The following is a 22,860-nucleotide window of genomic DNA, read 5'->3' on the forward strand; positions in this document are numbered from 1 at the left end:
TTCATCATGTTTACTTTGAAGCTTGTCCTTGGGTACTAGGACAAGTACCGACACCTTTTGACCCACATGGTAGGTCCTCTCACAAGTATTATGGTCATACCATTGCTTCTGGTTGGTTTGGGCTCACATCCTATTATCGTGCACCAGCTGCACCAAGGCCTGCATCTTTTCCCGGAAGCACATAACATACTTGATGACTGACACTCCAGGGGTGGCTACGTCTCCTTCCCAGACTTCCTTCACCAGAGCCAGGGGCCCCCACACAAGTCACCCGTATAGGAGCTCAAAGGGGGAGAATCCTGTAGATGCCTTTGGAATCTCTCTGTAGGCAAACAGCAGGTTTGGGAGGTACTGCTTTCAGTCACACCTGTGGGAGTCGATCAACATCTTAAGCATCTGCTTCAGGGTGCCATTGAACCGTTCACACCGGTCATTAGTCTGTGGGTGGTACGAGCTGGTTATCTGTTCGTGATCAGTTTCTGGGGAAAACCCATTCGGGATCAAATCTCCAGAAAGGCAGTGGCCACCTTGTCGGCATAGTCATGGCATAGTCCATATTCTACTACTGTCAGTATGAAGCATCTCACGTAGCCACTCTTCAATAATGGGAAGAGTTACCAGTGGGGCTTTGTGGCACCACCCCGCCTTTTCCACCCTCTGAAATGTGTTGCATAAACAGCAGTAGGCAGCTACATCAACCCCCATCTAGGGCTATTAGAAATCTGGGCTAGTCTAGTCTTTGTATTAGTGATCTCTAGATGTCCAGACTTCGAAATCTCATTTACAATCCTCAACAACATTGCTCTGAATGAATAGGGTACCACTAACCTGTGTTCCCTAGGCCATCTCTCCAGTGAATCCTGTTGAACCATTACCCGGCACAGCTGTGGTTAGTCCCAGACCACCCCCTCAAGGTCTGAGTCAGAGGGAGGGCGTGCTGCCTGCTCCTTGAGAGCTTTCAGGCTGCCGTTGGTTTCCATCGCTGCCTGAAGTCACTGACTGGGTGTGGCCAAAATAGATAAAACCACCACTTCTTCGGTCAGTTTCCCGGGGCCTCTGTCCTGGCTTCCATCTGACCCAGCAGCCACTTGGTTGGAAGGGAGGAAGCCATCTGACCCTCGAGAGGCCCTGGTGCTACCAGTGCATGTGACAGCAGCCACGGTTGCTGCAACTGCGGGTAGTGCCCACTTCCTTGCTGCTTCTGACCAAGTCACCGGTCCAGACTGACTAACCTGGCCCTTTGGCATCCTGGTTGTGGAGGAACTTTGAAAATCAATGCGCATTTTATGGTATTTACATGTAAGGCAAAGTGTTATGATTGAGTCACCGAGGAGGAAAAAACAAAACACAAGCTCAGCCCAGAAAATCAGAGAGGTTGGAAACTAGCGGATTGCAGACCCCTAATCCTATCACACAACTAGCAGTAGCCGTGGAGTGTTCCTAGGGTGATCCCAGACACCTCGTCACAGCCGGAGATCTAAATAAGCCTAAAGAGAGAAAAGGGAAAAACTGACTGCCCCAGAGCAGACCCCAAAGCAATAGACAGCCCCCCAACATATAATGACGGTGAAGCAAGATGAAAACACTAAGACAGATAGAAAGATAGGTTGAGCAAACGATGGGGTCCAAGCTAGCTAAAAAGGACAGGACAGAAAAGCTGCTGTCTGCAATCTGAGAAAACCCTGCTAAAAATATTACCAACACAACTGACAAGCAAAAAGGACCCTGAAGTCACTAGACTTCAAACCCTATATCAGCACTCAGAATATTCTGAAAGCAGAGCAAAAGAGAACACTGATCAAGGAAAAAGAATCCAGCACACCCCCAGCCGGGGATGGCTGAACTCAGAAAACAAGGTAAACAAAACCAAAACTAATAAGTTCAATAGCAGAGCAAAAACTTATCTTTGGGAAGCAGGAATCAGACTGGTCTCCAAGAATCCAGCAGAGAAATCACCAGCCACTCAGAAGGGCGTCGGCTGCCTTATATCCAGTCTGAAGTTCCCGTTACCCAGTCACAATCCACCTGATCAGGTGTTTGGGTTCTTTCATCCAAATCAGCCTCACTACCTTCCTTCACCAGAAGAGGGAGATTCTCGGACACAAAAGGTGAATGAACAGATGAGCTCACAACAGTACCTCCCCCTTGAGGAGGGGTCACCGAACCCTCATCCAAGCCACCAGACCGATCAGGATGAGCCCGATGAAAAGCACGCACCAATCTTTCAGCATGAATATCAGAGGCAGAGACCCAGGAATTATCCTCCTGACCTTAACCCTTCCATTTAACCAAATACTGGAGTCTCCATCTAGCCAGACGGGAATCCAGTATCTTCTCTACCTCATATTCCATGTTACCTTCAACCAACACAGGGTCAGGAGGTGCCGCCATAGGAACCACTGGTTCAACAAACCTCTTCAACAAGGACTTATGAAACACATTATGAATCTTAAAAGTAGCAGGAAGAGCCAACCGAAAAGAGACCGGATTAATAATCTCCAAAATCTTGTAAGGTCCAATAAATCTAGGTTTAAACTTTGGAGAAGCCACTTTCATAGAGATATTCTTTGATGACAACCAGACCATATCACCCACCTTAAACCGGGGACCAATGGTAATATGCCGGTTAGAAAACCACTGGGCCTTTTCCTGGGAAAGAGACAACTTATCCACCACTTGGTCCCAAATCTGCTGCATTCTCTCCACCACAGTGTCAACCCCTGGACAGGCAGAAGACTCCACCTGCCCTGAAGAAAATTGAGGATGAAACCCAAAGTTACAGAAAAAAGGTGACATCAAAGTGGCAGAACTAGCTCTATTATTTAAAGCAAATTCGGCCAAGGGTAAAAATGAGACCCAATCATCCTGATCAGCAGATATAAAACATCTCAAATAAGCCTCCAAAGTCTGGTTTGTTCTCTCCGTCTGCCCATTGGTCTGAGGGTGAAATGCAGAGGAGAAGGACAACTGAATTCCCAACTTGGAACAAAAGGTCCTCCAGAATCTAGAGACAAACTGAACTCCTCTGTCCGATACAATGTTCTCAGGAATCCCGTGCAAGCAAACCACCTGTTGCAAAAACAAGGGCACCAACTCTGAGGAAGATGGCAACTTAGGGAGTGGTACAAGATGGACCATCTTAGAGAATCTATCACAAATCACCCAGATAACAGTCATCCTCTGAGAGACAGGCAGATCAGAAATAAAATCCATTGAAATATGGGTCCATGGCCTCCTGCGCACCGGCAAGGGCATCAACAACCCACTAGAACGAGAACAAGGCTGAGATCGGGAGCAAGTCCCCCAGGACTGCACAAAATTTCTGACATCACGAGACAAGGCAGGCCACCAAAAAGACCGACTCACCAAATCTCTAGTACCAAAAATACCTGGATGACCAGCCAACGCGGAGCAATGAACCTCAGACATCACTTTCCTCCTCCACTGGTCAGGAACATACAACCTACCACTGGGACAACGCTCAGGCTTATCCTCCTGAAACTTCTCCAGAGCACGTCTCAAATCGGGCGAGATGGCAGAAAGAACCACCCCCTCACCTAAGATGGTAGCAGGCTTGGTCACAATGGGAGAATCAGCCAAAAAACTCCTAGAGAGGGCATCAGCCTTAACGTTCTTAGTGCCCGGAAGAAAGGAGACCACAAAATCAAAACGTGTGAAAAACAATGCCCACCTGGCCTGTCTCGGATTCAAGTGTTTAGCCAACTCAAGGTAGATCAAATTCTTGTGGTCAGTGTTATGATGAGTCACCGAAGGAGGAACAAACAAAATACCAGCTAAGTCCAGAAAAACCAGAGAGGTTGGCAGCTATCGGATTGCAGACCCCTGAAACTATCCACAACAACTAGCAGTAGCCGTGGGGGGTTCCTATGGTGCCTTAGACCCCACGATCACAGCCGGAGAACTACATAGCCTAAAGACAGAAAGGGGAAAAACTAAACTGCCCCAGAGCAGACCCCAAAGCAATAGGCAGCCCCCAACATATAATGACGGTGAAGCAAGATTAAAACACTAACACAGATAGAAAGATAGGTTGAGCAAATGATGGGGCCCAAGCTAACTACATAGGACAGGATAGGAAAGCTGCTGTCTGCCATCCGCAAAAACCCTATCAAAATGAGCCAACCGACTGATAGGAAAAACAGGCCCTGAAGTCGCTAGGCTTCAAAAGACTATATCAGCACTCAGGTATATTCTGAAGACAGAGCAAAAGAACAACAGATCAGAGACAAAAATGGGATTCAGCTCACCCCCGGCCGGGGATGGCAGAACTCCCAAAAAACAAGGCAAAACAAAAACAAAACTGAAGAGTACAAAGCAGAGCAGAAAAACTTAGCTTTGAGATGCAGGAATCAGACTGGTCTCCAAGAATCCAGCAGGAAAATCACCAGCAAGGAAGAAGGGCGTCGGCAGCCTTATATCCTGTCCTCAATTCCAGCCACCCAGTCATCATCTAGCTGCCCAGGTGATTGGTAATCAGTCTCACTACCTTCCTTCACTAGAGGAGGGAGTTCATCAGACCTCAATAGTGAAGGGAAAAATGAACTCACAACAGTACCTCCCCCTTGAGGAGGGGTCACCGAGCCCTCATCCATGCCACCAGGGCGATCCGGGTGAGCCCGATGAAAGGCACGCACCAATCTTTCGGCATGAATATCAGAGGCAGAGACCCAGGAATTATCCTCCTGACCATAACCCTTCCACTTAACCAAATACTGGAGTCTCCGTCTAGCCAGATGGGAATCCAGTATCTTCTCTACCTCATATTCCATGTTACCTTCAACCAATATAGGGTCAGGAGGTGCCACCACAGGAACTACTGGTTCAACAAACCTCTTCAACAAGGACTTATGAAACACATTATGAATTTTAAATGTGACAGGAAGAGCCAACCGAAAAGAGACCGGATTAATAATCTCCAAAATCTTGTAAGGTCCAATAAATCTAGGCTTAAACTTAGGAGAAGCCACCTTCATAGCGATATTTTTTGATGACAACCAAACCATATCACCCACCTTAAACTGGGGACCAACGGTCCTACGCCGGTTGGAAAACCGCTGGGCCTTTTCCTGGGAGAGAGACAACTTATCCACTACTTGGTCCCAGATCTGGTGCATTCTCTCCACCACAGTGTCAACACCTGGGCAGGCAGAAGGCTCCACCTGCCCTGAAGAAAATCGAGGGTGAAAACCAAAGTTACAAAAAAAAGTGACATCAAAGTGGCAGAACTAGCTCTATTATTTAAAGCAAATTCGGCCAAAGGGCAAAAATGAAACCCAATCATCCTGATCGGCAGAAATAAAACATCTCAAATACGACTCCAAAGTCTGGTTTGTTCTCTCCGTCTGCCCATTGGTCTGAGGGTGAAACGCAGAGGAGAAGGACAACTGAATTCCCAGCTTAGAACAGAAAGTCCTCCAAAATCTAGACACAAACTGAACTCCTCTGTCAGATACAATGTTCTCAGGAATCCCGTGCAAGCGAACCACCTGTTGCAAAAACAAGGGCACCAACTCAGAGGAAGATGGCAACTTAGGGAGTGGTACAAGATGGATCATCTTAGAGAATCTATCACAAATCACCCAAATGACAGTCATTCTCTGAGAGACAGGCATATCAGAGATAAAATCCATTGAAATATGGGTCCATGGCCTCCTGCGCACCGGCAAGGGCATCAACAACCCACTAGAACGAGAACAAGGCTGAGATCGGGAGCAAGTCCCCCAGGACTGCACAAAATTTCTGACATCACGAGACAAGGCAGGCCACCAAAAAGACCGACTCACCAAATCTCTAGTACCAAAAATACCTGGATGACCAGCCAATGCAGAGCAATGAACTTCAGACATCACTCTCTTCCTCCACTGGTCAGGAACATACAACTTTCCACTAGGACAACGCTCAGGTTTGTCCTCCTGAAACTCTTCCAGAGCACGTCTCAAATCGGGCCAGATGGCAGAAAGAACTACCCCCTCGCCTAAGATGGTAGCAGGCTTAGTCACAACAGGAGAATCAGCAAGGAAACTCCTAGAGAGGGTGTCTGCCTTGACATTCTTAGTGCCCGGAAGAAAAGAGACCACAAAATCAAAACGTGTGAAAAACAAGGCCCACCTAGCCTGTCTAGGATTCAAGCGCTTGGCCGACTCCAGGTAAATCAAATTCTTGTGGTCAGTAAGGACCACGACTTGGTGTTTGGCTCCCTCCAACCAATGTCTCCACTCCTCAAATGCCCATTTCATGGCCAAAAGTTCCCGATTCCCCACATCATAGTTACGTTCGGATGGGGAGAACTTTCGGGAAAAGAAAGCACAAGGATTCATTTTAGATGTCACAGGATCTTTTTGGGACAACACCGCTCCTGCACCAATCTCAGAAGCGTCCACCTCCACCTGAAACGGGAGTGAGACATCAGGTTGCCGCAAAACCTGAGCAGAAGTGAATCTTCGCTTCAGCTCCTGAAAGGAAGAAACAGCCTCCGGAGACCAATTCAGCACATCAGCACCCTTCCTAGTCAAATCCGTCAATGGCTTGGCAATACCAGAAAAATTAGCTATAAATTTCCGATAAAAATTAGCAAAACCCAAAAACTTCTGGAGGGCCTTCAAAGAAGTGGGCTGAACCCAATCATAAATGGCCTGTACCTTGGCCGGGTCCATTTCAATAGTTGACGGAGACAAAATAAATCCCAAAAATGAAATCATCTGTACCCCAAAAAGGCATTTCGATCCCTTGACATAAAGGGAATTCTCCCTCAAAATCCGGAACACAGTCCGAACATGTTCCACATGAGAGTCCCAATTCTTGGAGAAGATCAAAATATCATCCAGATAGATAATCAAAAATTTATCCACAAAGTCTCGGAATATATCGTTCATGAAACACTGGAAGACAGAAGGGGCATTAGTGAGCCCAAAAGGCATCACCAGGTACTCAAAATGTCCCTCGGGAGTATTAAACGCCGTCTTCCATTCATCCCCATGCTTAATGCGAATAAGATTATACGCCCCCCTGAGGTCAAGCTTGGTAAACCAGCAAGCACCTTTAACTCTGGAGAATACATCAGAATTCAGGGGTAATGGATACTGATTTTTAACAGTAATTTTGTTGAGGGCACGATAGTCAATACAAGGCCTTAATGAACCATCCTTTTTAGCCACAAAAAAAAACCCAGCACCTAAGGGTGAAGAGGATGGTCTAATATGACCCTTCTCCAAAGCCTCCATAATGTAGGATCGCATAGCCTCGTGCTCGGGTACAGATAAATTGAAAAGCCGACCCTTGGGGAATTTACACCCAGGGCTCAGCTCAATTGCACAGTCAAAACTCCTATGAGGAGGCAAAGACGCAGGCTCATTCTCACTAAATACATCATAAAAATCAGCCAAATAGTCAGGAACATCATGTGACTTGGAAGAGGTGGAGAAAACAGGAGCGTCACTAAGGGCACACCGACAACCCCAACTCACCACAGACAAAGATTTCCAATCCAGAACTGGATTATGGATTTGCAACCAGGGAAACCCCAGAACAACGGTATCATGCAAATTATGCAACACCAAAAATCTGCAATTTCTTGGTCTGGGGCGACCCGCATTACCACCTGGGTCCAAAACTGAAGTTTATTCTTCGCCAAGGGAGTAGCATCAATACCCCTCAAAGGGATAGGCGTCCGTAGAGGTGTCATAGGAAATCCACAACGTTTAGCAAAATCCAAGTCCATCAGGTTCAGAGCTGCTCCTGAATCCACAAAAGCCTTGGCGGAAAATGTGGACAGGGAGCAGATCAGAGTAATTGCCAGAAGAAACTTAGGTTGAACACCACCCACAGAAAACGTGTGTGCACAACGTTTCTCTCGTTTAGGGCAGACAGAAATAATATGCGAGGCATCTCCACAAAAAAAAAAACACAGCTTATTAAGCCTTCCGAACTCCTGATGTTGCGCCCTAGACAAAACTCTATCACATTGCATAGGTTCAGACATTTGTTCAACAGGTGGCAACATCTCTCGTGTAGTTTTGCGTTCACGTAAGCGCCGATCCACCTGAATGGCTAATGACATAGAATCATCAAGACCAGAGGGAACAGGAAATCCCACCATAGTATCTTTTACAGTTTCTGAGAAACCCTTCCGAAAGAGGGCTGCCAAGGCACCATCATTCCAGGTAGTAAGGACCGGCCACTTTCGGAATTTTTGATAGTACCACTCTGCCGAATCCCGACCCTGGCTTAATGCCAACAGGGTCTTTTCAGCCTGATCAATAGCATTAGGTTCATCATACAACAACCCCAAGGCTTGAAAAAATGCGTTCACATTATTCAGAATAGGATCCTCAGGTTTCAAAGAAAACGCCCAATCCTGGGGATCGCCGCGCAGCAAAGAGATGACAATTTTAACCTGCTGCGCGGAGTTTCCCGACGAGTTAGGCTTCAAGGCAAAAAATAATTTACAATTATTCTTGAAATTCAAGAATTTAGACTGATCCCCAAAAATCACATCAGGAGTAGGAATCTTTGGTTCAGCAGCATGTGAATGAGCAAGATAGGCGGAAATTCCCCGCACTTCAGCAGCGAGCTGCTCCACACGATCAGACAGTTGCTTCATCTCCATTGAGAGAAAAATTCCCCCTACGGCCTCAGAGATATAGAGGAAAAAATATGCACACAAAAAAAAAAATTCTGACACTTTTTTTTTTTTTTTTTTACAATTCTCTCCTGCTATTGAGTACCCTAGGATCTGCGGTATGGCTGGTGATTCTGTTATGATGAGTCACCGAAGGAGGAAAAAACAAAATACCAGCTAAGCCCAGAAAAAACAGAGAGGTTGGCAGCTATCGGATTGCAGACCCCTGAACCTATCCACAACAACTAGCAGTAGCCGTGGGGGGTTCCTACGGTGCCCTAGACCCCTCGATCACAGCCGGAGAACTACATAGCCTAAAGACAGAAAGGGGAAAAACTAAACTGCCCCAGAGCAGACCCCAAAGCAATAGGCAGCCCCCAACATATAATGACGGTGAAGCAAGATGAAAACACTAACACAGATAGAAAGATAGGTTGAGCAAATGATGGGGCCCAAGCTAACTACATAGGACAGGATAGGAAAGCTGCTGTCTGCCATCCGCAAAAACCCTATCAAAATGAGCCAACCGACTGATAGGAAAAACAGGCCCTGAAGTCGCTAGGCTTCAAAAGACTATATCAGCACTCAGGTATATTCTGAAGACAGAGCAAAAGAACAACAGATCAGAGACAAAAATGGGATTCAGCTCACCCCCGGCCGGGGATGGCAGAACTCCCAAAAAACAAGGCAAAACAAAAACAAAACTGAAGAGTACAAAGCAGAGCAGAAAAACTTAGCTTTGAGATGCAGGAATCAGACTGGTCTCCAAGAATCCAGCAGGAAAATCACCAGCCAGGAAGAAGTTCGTCGGCAGCCTTATATCCAGTCCTCAATTCCAGCCACCCAGTCATCATCTAGCTGCCCAGGTGTTTGGTAATCAGTCTCACTACCTTCCTTCACTAGAGGAGGGAGTTCATCAGACCTCAATAGTGAAGAAAAAATGAACTCACAACAGGTCAGTGAGGACCACAACTTGATGTCTAGCTCCCTCCAACCAATGTCTCCACTCCTCAAATGCCCACTTCATGGCCAACAGTTCTCGATTCCCCACATCATAGTTGCGTTCCGATGGAGAGAACTTTCGGGAAAAGAAGGCACAGGGGTTCATTTTAGATGTTACAGGATCCTTTTGGGACAAAACAGCTCCCGCACCAGTCTCTGAAGCATCCACCTCCACCTGAAATGGAAGTGAGACATCGGGTTGTTGCAAAACCGGAGAAGTGAACCTCCGCTTCAGCTCCTGAAAGGAAGAAACAGCCTCTGGAGACCAATTCAGCAAATCAGCGCCCTTCTTAGTCAAATCAGTCAATGGTTTGGCAATAACAGAAAAATTGGCTATAAACTTACGATAAAAATTAGCAAACCCCAAAAACTTCTGGAGAGCCTTCAAAGAAGTGGGCTGAACCCAATCATAAATGGCCTGTACCTTGGCCGGGTCCATTTCAATGGTTGACGAAGACAAAATAAATCCCAAAAATGAAATCCTCTGTACACCAAAAAGACATTTCGATCCCTTAACATACTAGGAGTTTTCCCTCAAAATTCGGAACACAGTCCAAACATGTTCCACATGACAGTCCCAATCCCTGGAAAAGATCAAAATATCATCCAAATAGATGATCAGAAACTTATCCACAAAGTCCCGGAAAATATCATTCATGAAGCACTGGAAGACAGAAGGGGCGTTAGTGAGCCCAAAAGGCATCACCAGGTACTCAAAATGTCCCTCCGGAGTATTAAACGCTGTCTTCCATTCATCCCCATGCTTAATGCGAATAAGATTATACGCCCCCTGAGGTCAAGCTTAGTAAACCAGCAAGCACCTTCAACTCTAGAAAATAGGTCAGAAATCAGGGGTAACGGATACTGATATTTAACAGTAATTTTGTTAAGGGAGCGATAGTCAATACAGGGCCTTTATGAACCATCCTTCTTGGCCACAAAAAAAAACCCAGCACCCAAGGGTGAAGAGGATGGTCTAATATGACCCTTCTCCAATGACTCCTTAATATAAGAATGCATAGCCTCATGTTCAGGTACAGATAAATTAAAAAGTCGACCCTTGGGAAATTTACACCCCTTGACTCAGCTCAATTGCACAGTCATAACTCCTATGAGGAGGCAAAGACGCAGACTTACTCTCACTAAACACATCATAAAAATCAGCCAAATAGTCAGGAACCTCATGCGACTGGGGAGAGGTGGAGAAAACAGGAGTGTCACCAAGAGCACACCGACAACCTCAACTCACCACAGACACAGATTTCCAATCCCAAACTGGATTATGGATTTGCAACCAGGGGAACCCCAGAACGATGGTATCATGCAAATTATGCAACACCAAACATCTGCAATTTTCTTGATGGTCTGGGGCGACCCGCATTACCACCTGGGTCCAAAACTGAGGTTTATTCTTCGCCAACGGAGTAGCATCAATACCCCTCAAAGGAATAGGCGCCCGCAGGGGCGTCATAGGGAAACCACAACGTTTAGCAAAATCCAAATCCATTAGGTTCAAGGCCGCTCCTGAATCCACAAAGGCTTTAGCGTAAAATGTAGACAGGGAGCAGATCAGAGTAATTGCCAGAAGAAACTTAGGTTGTACACCACCTACAGCAAATACAGTATGTGTGCAAAGCGTTTCTCTCGTTTAGGGCAGACAGAAATAAAATGAGAGGCATCTCCACAGAAAAAACACAGCTTATTACATCTTCTAAACTCCTGATGTTGCACCCTAGACAAAACTCTATCACATTGCATAGGTTCAGACATTTGTTCAACAGGTGGCAGCATTTCCCGTGTAATTTTACGTTCACGTAAATGCCGATCAACCTGAATGGCTAATGACAGAATCGTCAAGACCAGAGGGAACAGGAAATCCCACCATAGTATCTTTTACGGTTTCTGACAAACCCTTCCGAAAGAGAGCTGCCAAGGCACCATCATTCCAAGTAGTCAGGACTGCCCACTTTCGGAATTTTTGACAGTACAGTTCTGCAGAATCTTGACCCTGGTTCAATGCCAACAGGGTCTTTTCAGCTTGATCAATCGCATTAGGTTCATCATACAACAACCCCAAGGCCTGAAAAAATGTGTCCACATTTGTTAGAATAGGATCATCTGGTACTAAAGAAAACGCCCAATCCTGGGAATCGCCGCGCAGCAAGGAGATGACAATTTTAACCTTCTGCGCAGAGTTCCCCGATGAGTTAGGCTTCAAGGCAAGAAATAATTTACAATTATTCCTAAAATTCAAAAATTTAGACCGATCCCCAAAAAACACATCAGGAGTGGGGATTTTTGGTTCAGCAGCGTGTGAATGAGCCAGATAGGCGGAAATTCCTCACACTTCAGCAGCAAGCTGCTCCACACGATCAGACAATTGCTTAAACTCCACCAGAAAAAAAAAAATTCCTCCTACGGCCTCAGAGAAAAAGAGGAAAAAAATATACACACACAAAAAAAAAAATTCTGACACTCTTTTTTTTTTAAACAATTCCTTCCTGCTTTTGAGTACCCTAGAATCTGTGGTATGGCTGGTGATTCTGTTATGATTGCATCACCGAGGAGGAAAAAACAAAACACAAGCTCAGCCCAGAAAATCAGAGAGGTTGGAAACTAGCGGATTGCAGACCCCTAATCCTATCACACAGCTAGCAGTAGCCGTGGAGTGTTCCTACTGTGATCCTAGACACCTCGTCACAGCCGGAGATCTAAATAAGCCTAAAGAGTGAAAAGGGAAAAACTGACTGTCCCAGAGCAGACCCCAAAGCAATAGGCAGCCCCCAACATATAATGACGGTGAAGCAAGATGAAAACACTAACACAGATAGAAAGATAGGTTGAGCAAACGATGGGGCCCAAGCTAACTAAAAAGGACAGGACAGAAAAGCTGCTGTCTGCAATCCGAGAAAACCCTGCTAAAAATATTACCAACACAACAGATAAGCAAAAAGGACCCTGAAGTCACTAGACTTCAAACCCTATATCAGCACTCAGAATATGCTGAAAGCAGAGCAAAAGAGAGCACTGATCAAGAAAAAGAATCCAGCACACCCCCAGCCGGGGATGGCTGAACTCAGAAAACAAGGTAAATAAAACCAAAACTAATAAGTTCAATAGCAGAGCAAAAACTTATCTTTGGGAAGCAGGAATCAGACTGGTCTCCAAGAATCCAGCAGAGAAATCACCAGCCACTCAGAAGGGCATCAGCTGCCTTATATCCAGTCTGAAGTTCCCGTTACCCAGTCACAATCCACCTGATCAGGTGTTTGGTTTCTTTCATCCTAATCATCCTCACTACCTTTCTTCATCAGAAGAGGGAGATTCTCGGACACAAAAGGTGAATGAACAGATGAGCTCACAACAGCAAAGATTGAGATCAGTGTCATTAAGTAGATCACAAAAAGATTGTAGTTCCAACCATTGAAGTACAATGCCAAATCTAAAAAATATCATCAATGTAGCATGCCCAAAATATGACACACAGTGATTCTGAAAGAAAAAGGTCTGTTTCCCACAGCCCCAGAGACAGGTTGGCATATGCCGGAGCACATGTTGCCCCCATCATTGTACCCTGTAGCTGTAGGAAATAGGCACCATTGAAAGTTAAAAAAGTTATGGCACAGGGTAAACTCCAACAATTGAACCAGAAAATCTGCATGTGTTTGATCAAGATTTACTATCTGTAGAAAATAAGAGACTGCTTGTAGGCCATGTTGATGTTTTTATACATGTATACGAGGACTCGACGTCACAAGCTACTAATGTCAATGTGTTTAAATATATCCTCCATTAAAGCACCCATCCCAGACGCTATAGGCGTACCTGGAGGTGTGATGGCATTCTTGTGAATTTTCAGAAGAAAATACAGACTAGGGTCAAATGTATCTGGGAACGTATAGAAGAGACCTGGGATCAGATTTTGGTTGAGACATGTTTGAAACTGATGGAGAGCATGCCCAAAAGGATTCAAGCAGTGTTGAAAGTAGAGATGAACAAATTTGATCGGGTCCCTGCTTATTCGGCAAGCTATAGTGATTTCCAAATAAGCTGCAGATGGAACCCGGATACATGGAGCGCGGTGGCTCATCAGCTGTTTGGCTCCACAGCTGCATGTATCATGGCTGTGTCACAGTCACAACACATGCATGGAGAGCCTTCATGTATCCAGCTTCCCTCTGCAGCTTATTCAGTAAGCACTATAACTTGCCGAATAAGCAGGGACATGCTCAAATTCGCTCATCTCTAGTTGAAAGCCAAAAGGGGATCAACAAAATAATAAAAATTAACATTTAGATTTTTAGGAGCAAAATAGTAACAATGCAGTGACAAGAATCTACATAACTAATCATATGCTGAATAGTTGCAAGTCAAATGTATGCATGAAATAGCCAAGATGATTGTCTATAAAAATGATGATAGTCTCATGTCCAAAGCTGTAGTGGATGGTGAGATATGGAGAAAGTCAAAAGTTCAAAACATTGTTACCCTATTCCTCGTCAGTGTATAAAGGGGTTGTAGGGACATTCATTAAGATGCATATAAAGTGGTGAAAGCAGTAGAAAAATGGAAAGCCATCCTCATCATAGCCCATCAAAATTAGATCTGACTTTTGACTTTTGGCAACCTCACCATTCAGAGTTGCACCACTTGCTGGATCACCATGACCCTTTCAAACTGTTAGTCAGTTATGCTGAAATTGGGACTATCACCGATCTAATATCAATGGCTTATCCTAATTTTCAGCATATTTTTGATGACTTACCCAATACTAAAAAAATCAGAATGGTACCAACTTGTCTTAAATATAGACAATTTATTACTTTTTTCTTCCAAAAACAGCACAGCTTTTGTTCACAGGTCGTGTCTGGTATTGCAGATCACCCCTATGCGCTTGAATGGAGTTGTGCTGTAAGACCAGAAACAACCCACTAACAGGTGTGACACTGCTTTTGAAAGGAAGCCTCTATTTTTACTAACTCTGTACAATCCCTCACAATATCACATTTTTTTTTAATTTCAGAGAAATACACCTGTGGTACCGGTTGGAATCTGTTTGACAGCAAATGCTACTTTTTTTCAAACACTAAATCAAACTGGTTTAAAGCCCGGTCCATGTGTGTACTCAAGAACTCTGATTTAGCTGTGATCAACAACGAAAATGAGCAGGTGAGATGCTACATATGTATCTGATTAACAGTTGTTATAAAGCTGAAGGTGGAATCCAGTTGTCTCGATTTTTCCACCATCTACCCCATCTTGCTTATGTGCAGCTCTCAATGCAGGGCCATACTGTGACGAATCCCACCGCTGCCACCAATATGTCACGATCCCACCGCTGACACTGGTATGTCAGCGGACGGAGGGACGTGACGCACTGCCAGCACACGGCTATCACAGGCACAGTGAGGGCTTATCTTAGTTATCCCGCCACTGGCACCATGTGACAAAAATATACAGCAAGCTAATCTTGCCCTAACAATTTATCGCAGGGAGGTTATTTTGGATGCCCCACAACTGCTAACAACCTTCCAAGAACTGCGGGGATTTATGAATATCCCACTTTCTCAGTTCCACTTTGGAACTCGCAGCTTTCAGGTGCCCCCCTTTACCCTCAGGTCAGTCAGGGAACTGCACCTAGGATAATTAGTCACCGGATGGGCTGCTTGTTGTGCGCAGGCAATTAAACTACTGCAGTAAGGGAATTATCAATGCTTTGGCCGCAGCCACTCATTCAGCATATAAGACCCTTCCGTACTGCCAACTAGCCCAACCAACCGAACACACCACGCTGCCACCAGCCACGATTCACTCAATCAAAGAATTAATTAAGAGGGGTCATAGCAAACCCCCAAATTAGTAGCGATTATCTAAAGGCGGTAAAGTTCATTTCTTAGAGCATGAAGACAAACTAATAAATTTATCATTTATTCCCAAAAGGTGGGCAGTGATTACACGGATAAAAGTTGTTACAAAGTTGAGACATTAAATATGTACAATGCAAATATAAAATAAAGGGGATTAGCGTAGATCAACACTTACAGTTGCTTAATGGTCTTTAGGCAAGCCATGTGGGGAAAGAAGGCAGAGCCACACGTCTCCACTCATCTGGTGTTCTTGTCAGCACAGACTCTGCAGCTCCAACTGAAGAATCTTAAGGGAGGGATACCTTATAGCCTAAGGTCGGTTACATCACGAAAGGGGCAATCTGGGGAGGGTCAGTCCCCCTTTCTCTAAGTTGCAATTTAACTAAAATACTTATACTAACTATATCTAGACGAGGGAAGCTCGTATAAACACGCCGATGGTATCATGTTTCCCAATTTATCGAATACAATAAAACAAAACCAAGCATGCCATAATTAAGGCACTCCATTTGGGAGCAACCCATATCTCAGTTTCTGAAGGTCCGAGAACTTTGCAAGAGCCACCGTAGGGAAGCCAGGTCCGCTCAGATCACAGAAATGTCCGTTTCATTTTTCTGCCGCGACCGGAGCCCGTGCTAGCTTAGTTTAATATCTCTCATAGTTTTTTTTTCACCCACATGTCTCAAACAAAGAAATGCTTTCTCTTAACTAATCAACATTCCTTTCTGTGGAGAGGGTCCAAATGCTTTTAACAGGAAGTGTCCTATTACCAGCAGGCAGAGGAGGGAAGGCAAGGGGGAATGCTGCAGCTATGTGACAAGGAGATTTTCTCATAGAATGGAGGATTCTGGAAGGTTCCAGCAAAATCAAATGTTACTTAACATACATATCTTACATTACACATACACATTAGATAACTGTGGGATATAAAATGGTTCGACCAATTGTCCGGCCAGCATACATCTTGGCTGGCTCTCCAGTACACAAGAGCAGTTATTTGGTCTAGTGTTCCTGTGTTCTCGATGATGGAGCTGCAAGACATATCTGGTGGTGGCTTATCTTTAGGAAAACAAAGCGATTGGCAGTCCAAAATTGGCCATGCTCAATTAACATCTTTCCTGAGAATCAGTTGCCCGGGACGACTATACACATAAGCAGCCGAACCTATCGATATTATTGGGTCCGGATGACATTAGTCTAATATGTAAGGGAGGCTCTAGACTTGTCTACTGTCACCCAATCTCCTATGTCTCTGCTATCTCACATATTGGCCCCTACGAAGTCAATCTAGCAGCAACTTTTCTCTACTGAGTCTTCTTAATTTGTCAGTAGTGTTTCATATTGTAGACTGCCTTCTCCTACTCATTTTGCCTCGCTCTGTAGTTTTTAGGGCTAGTGGGCAATGTTAAACTCTATGTAGTCCAGCAGAAGGGCTATATCCCTCTGGTTTTACTTCAAGTCCTAAAGGCTCATTTAGTTAAAAGCCAATACTTGCTAAACTCTAGTTAACATTAATCAACATATGTAAACGTACTGGTGCGATTGGATCATTGGCTGATTTGAACATTTATCAACAGCACATCAACCAGGGAATGTTCTGCTGATAACGTGATGCTGTATAGGTACTGTCACACTAAGCGATATCGCTAGCAATAACGCTATAACTTGTGACGTTATAGTGATATTGCTAGCGATATCGCTGTGTCTGATACTTACCAACGACCCGCTCTCCCGCTGGTTATCGCTGATCGCGCAAGAACGTCCTGGACTGTTTCTCGTCATCAGCTTCCTGCAGCGCTTCCTGTGGAGAGACGAGCGACAAGCGTGGAGCCGGGTGGAAGGACGCAGGATCGCCTAGTGTGACAAGTAAGTAGTGACCCCCGTCCCCTGTGATGTCGCTGGTGAGATCTGCTGTGTGGCAGCTCACTAGCGACCACTTAGCGATGCACCAACGATCCTGACCGCGTCATATCGCTGGTCGGGATCGCTGGTGCATCGCTAAGTGTGACAGTACCTTAAGTGTTTAAAAGAGTTGTCTCAGCAATCATTTTGTTCATGTGCAAACGGGTCAATATATTAGCGCAGATGTTGTATATAGTCGATTGGCCTCATTAACACATCAGGAAGTCGAAATAGACCTTTAGTTGTGTTAAAAGGCTCGTTAATGGTTTGGACAATGATTTAAAGGGTAGTTACCTCCATTAAGACATCAAATGGCTTTCTTCCTCCTGGAATAGAGCTAATTTCTATATGCCTTAAGGATACTGCTCTCTTTTGGTTCCTTTCCTACCTTTCTGACCACTTATTTAGTGTACGATTACAGCGAGTGATCCACTAGCTAGAAGACTATATCTACACCAGCAAGCTAGAAAAATACTTGAAATAAAATACTTGAAATAAAACTAATCTACTTTATTCAAAATTAGATTTAAAAGGGACTTAGTCCATTCATAAAATATGCACATGTACAAAAAGACAAACACTTACAAGAAAAAACCGCTCAGTCAGATGCGGTAAGACCAAACTTTCAAACACCTTTCCGGTATACCCTTAGTGTCGTTATCCAACTATACATAGACACCCCCTCAGAGTATCCGCTTAGTGTAAATTTCTTTTGAAAAAGCACACTCTCATGGTGCTAAAGAATGTCTTTTACAGATCCATTGTTCTAAATTTATGTGCCACTACTGTGTAACATACATCATTATCACTGACAATGATCCTAGACAAATTTCATAGTAACAGCCTAATTACAATAATCACCTAAAATTAAAGAATGGCATAATATACAGTCTGTAATTATGATTGTTTGTCTTTTTGTACATGTGCATATTTTATGAATGGACTAAGTACACTTATTTAGTGTATCATTAACTGGCTATTCTTCCTCTCCTCTTCCCCATAGGCTGAGTTCAAATGAGCGCATTTCAATGCTTGTATTGACCACTGATCTCCTGACCCGGACTTAAAGCCATATATGTGTTTCTTAGTTTGAGATGGGAGATCCGCTTTCAGTCTGAGCACTACGGTCCAGCAACTTGTCATGTGAACTTGTCCTTAGTTTTGAGCTTTCAAAGAGATTTTTCACAGCTCTTCTTCTCTTTTGTTTAAAATTGCCCCCATGGAAAAATTATCAGCCCATTTGGCTTTCAGTGCCATCTCTTTAGTGAGGACAACCTATTATACATTACTATATCTTTCTCTTAGCATCACCTTCACAGCACTACAAAACACCAGTGATTGTCTATCTTTTATCTCTAGCATCATATCCTTTCTCTGCCTGAACCTTCCAAAAACTGAACTTCTTGTGTTTTCATCATCTACAAAGACACTTTTGACCTCTCATCACAATTATAGATGGGCACATTCTCATGTAACAGTAAAAAATGCAAAACTTGTACCCACATATTACCAACAAATACAGTCTGATATCAAACACAAATTAGGACGATAAGATCATGGATTACTTTTGATGTACAACCTCCAACATGGTATAAATTATAAAATGTACAAGGTGCTCTGGAGGTATCTATATTGAGGAAACGATGCAAAAACTACAACCGAGGATGACACAGACACCCAACCAGTAATGAACTGGACACGCTATGGGGAAAACATTTCTCTGGACCTGGAGACTATATGACAGGCTTAAGAGTCTTAAAACTAAAAGGTCATTTTAGAATTTTGGAATTCAAACTGAGAAGGATGTTCAATTCTTTGACAATAGGACTTAATTTAACACCTGGATTTATGACTCACTATATGGACACAATTCACACCTCCTCCAGACGAACTTCAGATAATGAAAGGAACATTCCCACCACCTCTCCATTTCTCCATTTGTAACAAAAACCCTCATTTGTTTTCCTTAGCTTATCTTCAGGAGGCATCACCCTCTTCCACCTTATGAACAAATGTCCTGTTTTAATATCTCTTACCCCTTTCCGACATTGAGCATAATATATGCCCAATTCGTACTCCCTCCCTTTGATGTGGGCTCCAGCGGTGAGCCCATATCTTTCCCGTCATATGTCAGCTTTTTTGCTATTAACCCCTTAAATGCTGCTGTCAAATGCTGACAGAGGCATTTAACTTGCGTTTCCGGCCATTGGGCTGGAAATTTTCCCACCGGTGACCCCGTCACATGATCGTGGGTCACCGGTTCATTGACATGACAACCAGAGGTCTCTTGGAGACCTCTATGGTTGTCACTGCTGGATTGCTATGAGTGCCACCCGGTTGTCGGCGCTCATAGCAAGTAATTCTACTACATAGAGGCAGTCTGATCATCACCTGTATGTAGCGGAGCCGATTGGGTGAGGCAGCTTCTAGCCTTCTATGGAGACAATTGAAGCTTGCCAAAAGTAAAAAAAAGTTTTTAAAAATATAAAAAATAAAAAAATATAAAAGTTCAAATCACCCCTCTTTCGCCCCATTCAAAATAAAACAATAAAAAGCCAAACATACACATATTTGGTATCGCCTCGTTCATAATCGCCCGATCTATCAATATAAAAAAAGATTAACCTGATTGCTAAACGGCATAGCGAGAAAAAAGTAAAAATGCCAGAATTACATTTTTTTGGACACTGCGACATTGCAATAACATGCAATAACGGGCGATCAAAAGATTGTATCTGCACCAAAATGGTATCATTAAAAATGATAGCTCAGCACACAAAAAATAAGCCTTCACCCAACTCGAGATCATGAAAAATGGAGACACTACAGCAGTGGTCCCCAACCTATCTGACAGTTGAGAGCCACATTCAGCTTAGAGAGAGGGTCGCGAGCCATAATTAGCACTGAGAGAGGGTCACTAGCCACATCCAGCTCCCACCCCCTTCAAAGTAGTGTCAACCAAAGCCCCCATTACAGGTATAATGATAACCAAAGCTTTTCCACAGAAATCACTCCAAAGCAGAACACTGAGATCCAGGGGTTCCCACAATGCCCCCATTCAGCATTCTCCCATCAAGGACTCCCAACACACTGTCACATCCAGATCTGAGCACCTCCTCTAACAGGTAGTCTCATCCTCCATCGTACCATACATAAAACATCTCTAAACCCCTAAGACCAGTATATGTGCATCCTGATCTGCTCTTCTGTGCAGGGCTACTCACAAAATTCACCAGTTTGAGATGTACTCTTCATACCTGTTTGCTAGACCTGGACCTAATACACAAAGCTGGCAGACAGTCACGAGCCACAATTCATGGGACCACAAGTCACATGTGGCTCCCGAGCTACAGGTTGGGGACCCCTGCGCTACAGGTATTGGAAAATGGCATATTTTTTTTTTTTAACAAAGTTTGGATTTTTTTTTCACCACTTAGATAAAAAAGAACCTAGACATGTTTGGTGTCTATGAACTCTTAATGATCTGGAGAATCATACTGTAATGGCAAGTCAGTTTTATCATTTAATGAACCTAGTAAAAAAAAGCAAACAAAAGACAAGTCTGGAATTGCACTTTTTTTGCAATTTCACCAAGGGTGTAGTTCAAAAGTACAACTTGTCCCGCAAAAAACAAACCCTCACATGGCCTTTTTGACCAAAAAGAAAAAAGTTATGGCTCTGGGAAGAAGGGGAGCGAAAAACGAAAATGCAAACCAAAAATACCTCTGGTCGTTAAGGGGTTAAATTTTGTGCTACTGTCTTATTAATTCATTTCTGCCTAAAGAAGGAGCCCCTGTACTCTAAAAGCAGAAAATACATTTTTTTCAGGTTAGCCAACAATGGTATCACTTCGAGAATACTTTTGTCATCTTTGGGCATAAAAGTATCTGCATCCATCATCTACTAAGTAAACCCTATGATTCCATTTCAGTGTGTGCTAGTGCCATGACTCCAAATTCTGCACTTTTGTTCCTGTGGATTCAGCAAAAGTTCTTATTGTTGCTCTTATTAATTCATTTCTAGATTAGGGTAACAGTCCACATACAGAGGCAGATATCTGCCCATTTACCGAAGTTCAATTATCAAATATAGCAAATTTAAGAAATGACGCGCACTCTGTCTGGTACGTGAGGTGCTGGCTGAACCTGGATCAAGTCCAGAAAATAATCATACAAGGAAAACAGCCACACTCAAAATAGTGATTTTCTTGAATGCAAGTGAAAACATTTATTAAATTCACCACAGAAAGGCATGACGAGATAATGAGGTAATGTTCCGGATCTTTTTCAAACCTCACTTAGGCAAAAGTAAGGATGACTAAGATGAGCCAGGAGTGGACCAAAGCAGAGTGAATGGAAGTCCCAGCTGGGGCTTCTATTCACTTTGCTTTGGTTCACTCCTGGCTCATCTTAGTCATCCTTACTTTTGCCTAAAGGGTACTTCACACATAGCGAGATCGTTAGCGAGATCGCTGAAGCATCACAGGTTTTGTGACACAACAGCGACCTTGCCAGCGATCCCGCTACGTGTGACACATAGCGGCGACCGGCCCCCCACTGCGATATCACTGATCATGCTCAAATGTCCTGGGCCATTTTTTGATCGTTGGTGTCCCGCTGGCCAGCATACATCGCTGTGTTTGACGCCATAATAATGACGAGCGACCTCGTTGGCGACTCAGAACTCAGGGACGCAGGCGTGATTTTGCTTTGTCTTTTCAACGCCCCCTCAGCTCCGGTGGCCACTACTGCGCTATCATTCTCTGATTGGGCGACCTCGTCATAAAAGAAGACAATGTAGTAGCGCTTCCATCCTTTGTTCCTGAGCGCCGTGGATCGTATTATATGGTTTTCAGACAGGGACGCTGAAGCAAACCGCGTAGTGAAATCCACGAATAATAACGCACTAGCGACACCGGTTCAGTGACTGTGGATCCACGAATAAATAGCGCACTAGCGACTCAGACAGGGACGCTGAAGCAAACCGCGTAGTGAGAGCGCAGTAGTGGCCACCAATCGGAGCAGAGGGGCATGGAAAAGGCAACGCTGAAGCACGCCTATCAAGGTCTGAGTCGTCAGAATAGCTGCAGTGTGACGAGGTTGTTATACGGATCGCCGTATCATTGCTGCGTCGTTGAGTAGATCTGTCTGTTTGACAGCTTACTAGCGACCATGTAGCGACGTACCAGCGATCCTTACCAGGTCGTATCGTTGTCGGGATCGCTGGAGCGTCGCTATGTGTAACGGGACCCTAAGTGAGGTTTGCTAAAGATCCGTGATCGGGTCAAAACGCTACCTCATTATCTCGTCAAGCCTTTCTGTGGTGACTTTAATAAATATTTTCACTTGCATTCAAGAAAATCACTATTTTGAGTGCGGCTGTTTTCCATATACAATTATCAAATATAACAGGATCACATCCTTGTTTGCTTCCATTTTCATAAAGATATCA

The 22,860-nt window shown here is 44.2% G+C and overlaps 1 protein-coding gene across 3 annotated transcripts in view; it reads left to right on the top strand.

Annotated features, from left to right (window-relative positions):
- The window catches only part of LOC141059514 (hepatic lectin-like), a 64,428-nt gene that overhangs the window by 23,935 nt on the left and 17,633 nt on the right, over positions 1 to 22,860 (top strand). For all 3 annotated transcript variants that reach the window (XM_073555683.1, XM_073555682.1, XM_073555684.1), the window contains one exon: positions 14,664 to 14,809. In XM_073555683.1, coding sequence (XP_073411784.1) covers positions 14,664 to 14,809 — 146 coding nt within the window. The remainder of the gene's footprint in view (positions 1 to 14,663; positions 14,810 to 22,860) is intronic.

The sequence above is a fragment of the Dendrobates tinctorius genome, unplaced genomic scaffold (genome assembly GCF_039654945.1).
Source record: "Dendrobates tinctorius isolate UK_male_01 unplaced genomic scaffold, ASM3965494v1 ptg000228l, whole genome shotgun sequence".
Lineage (NCBI taxonomy): Eukaryota > Metazoa > Chordata > Amphibia > Anura > Dendrobatidae > Dendrobates > Dendrobates tinctorius.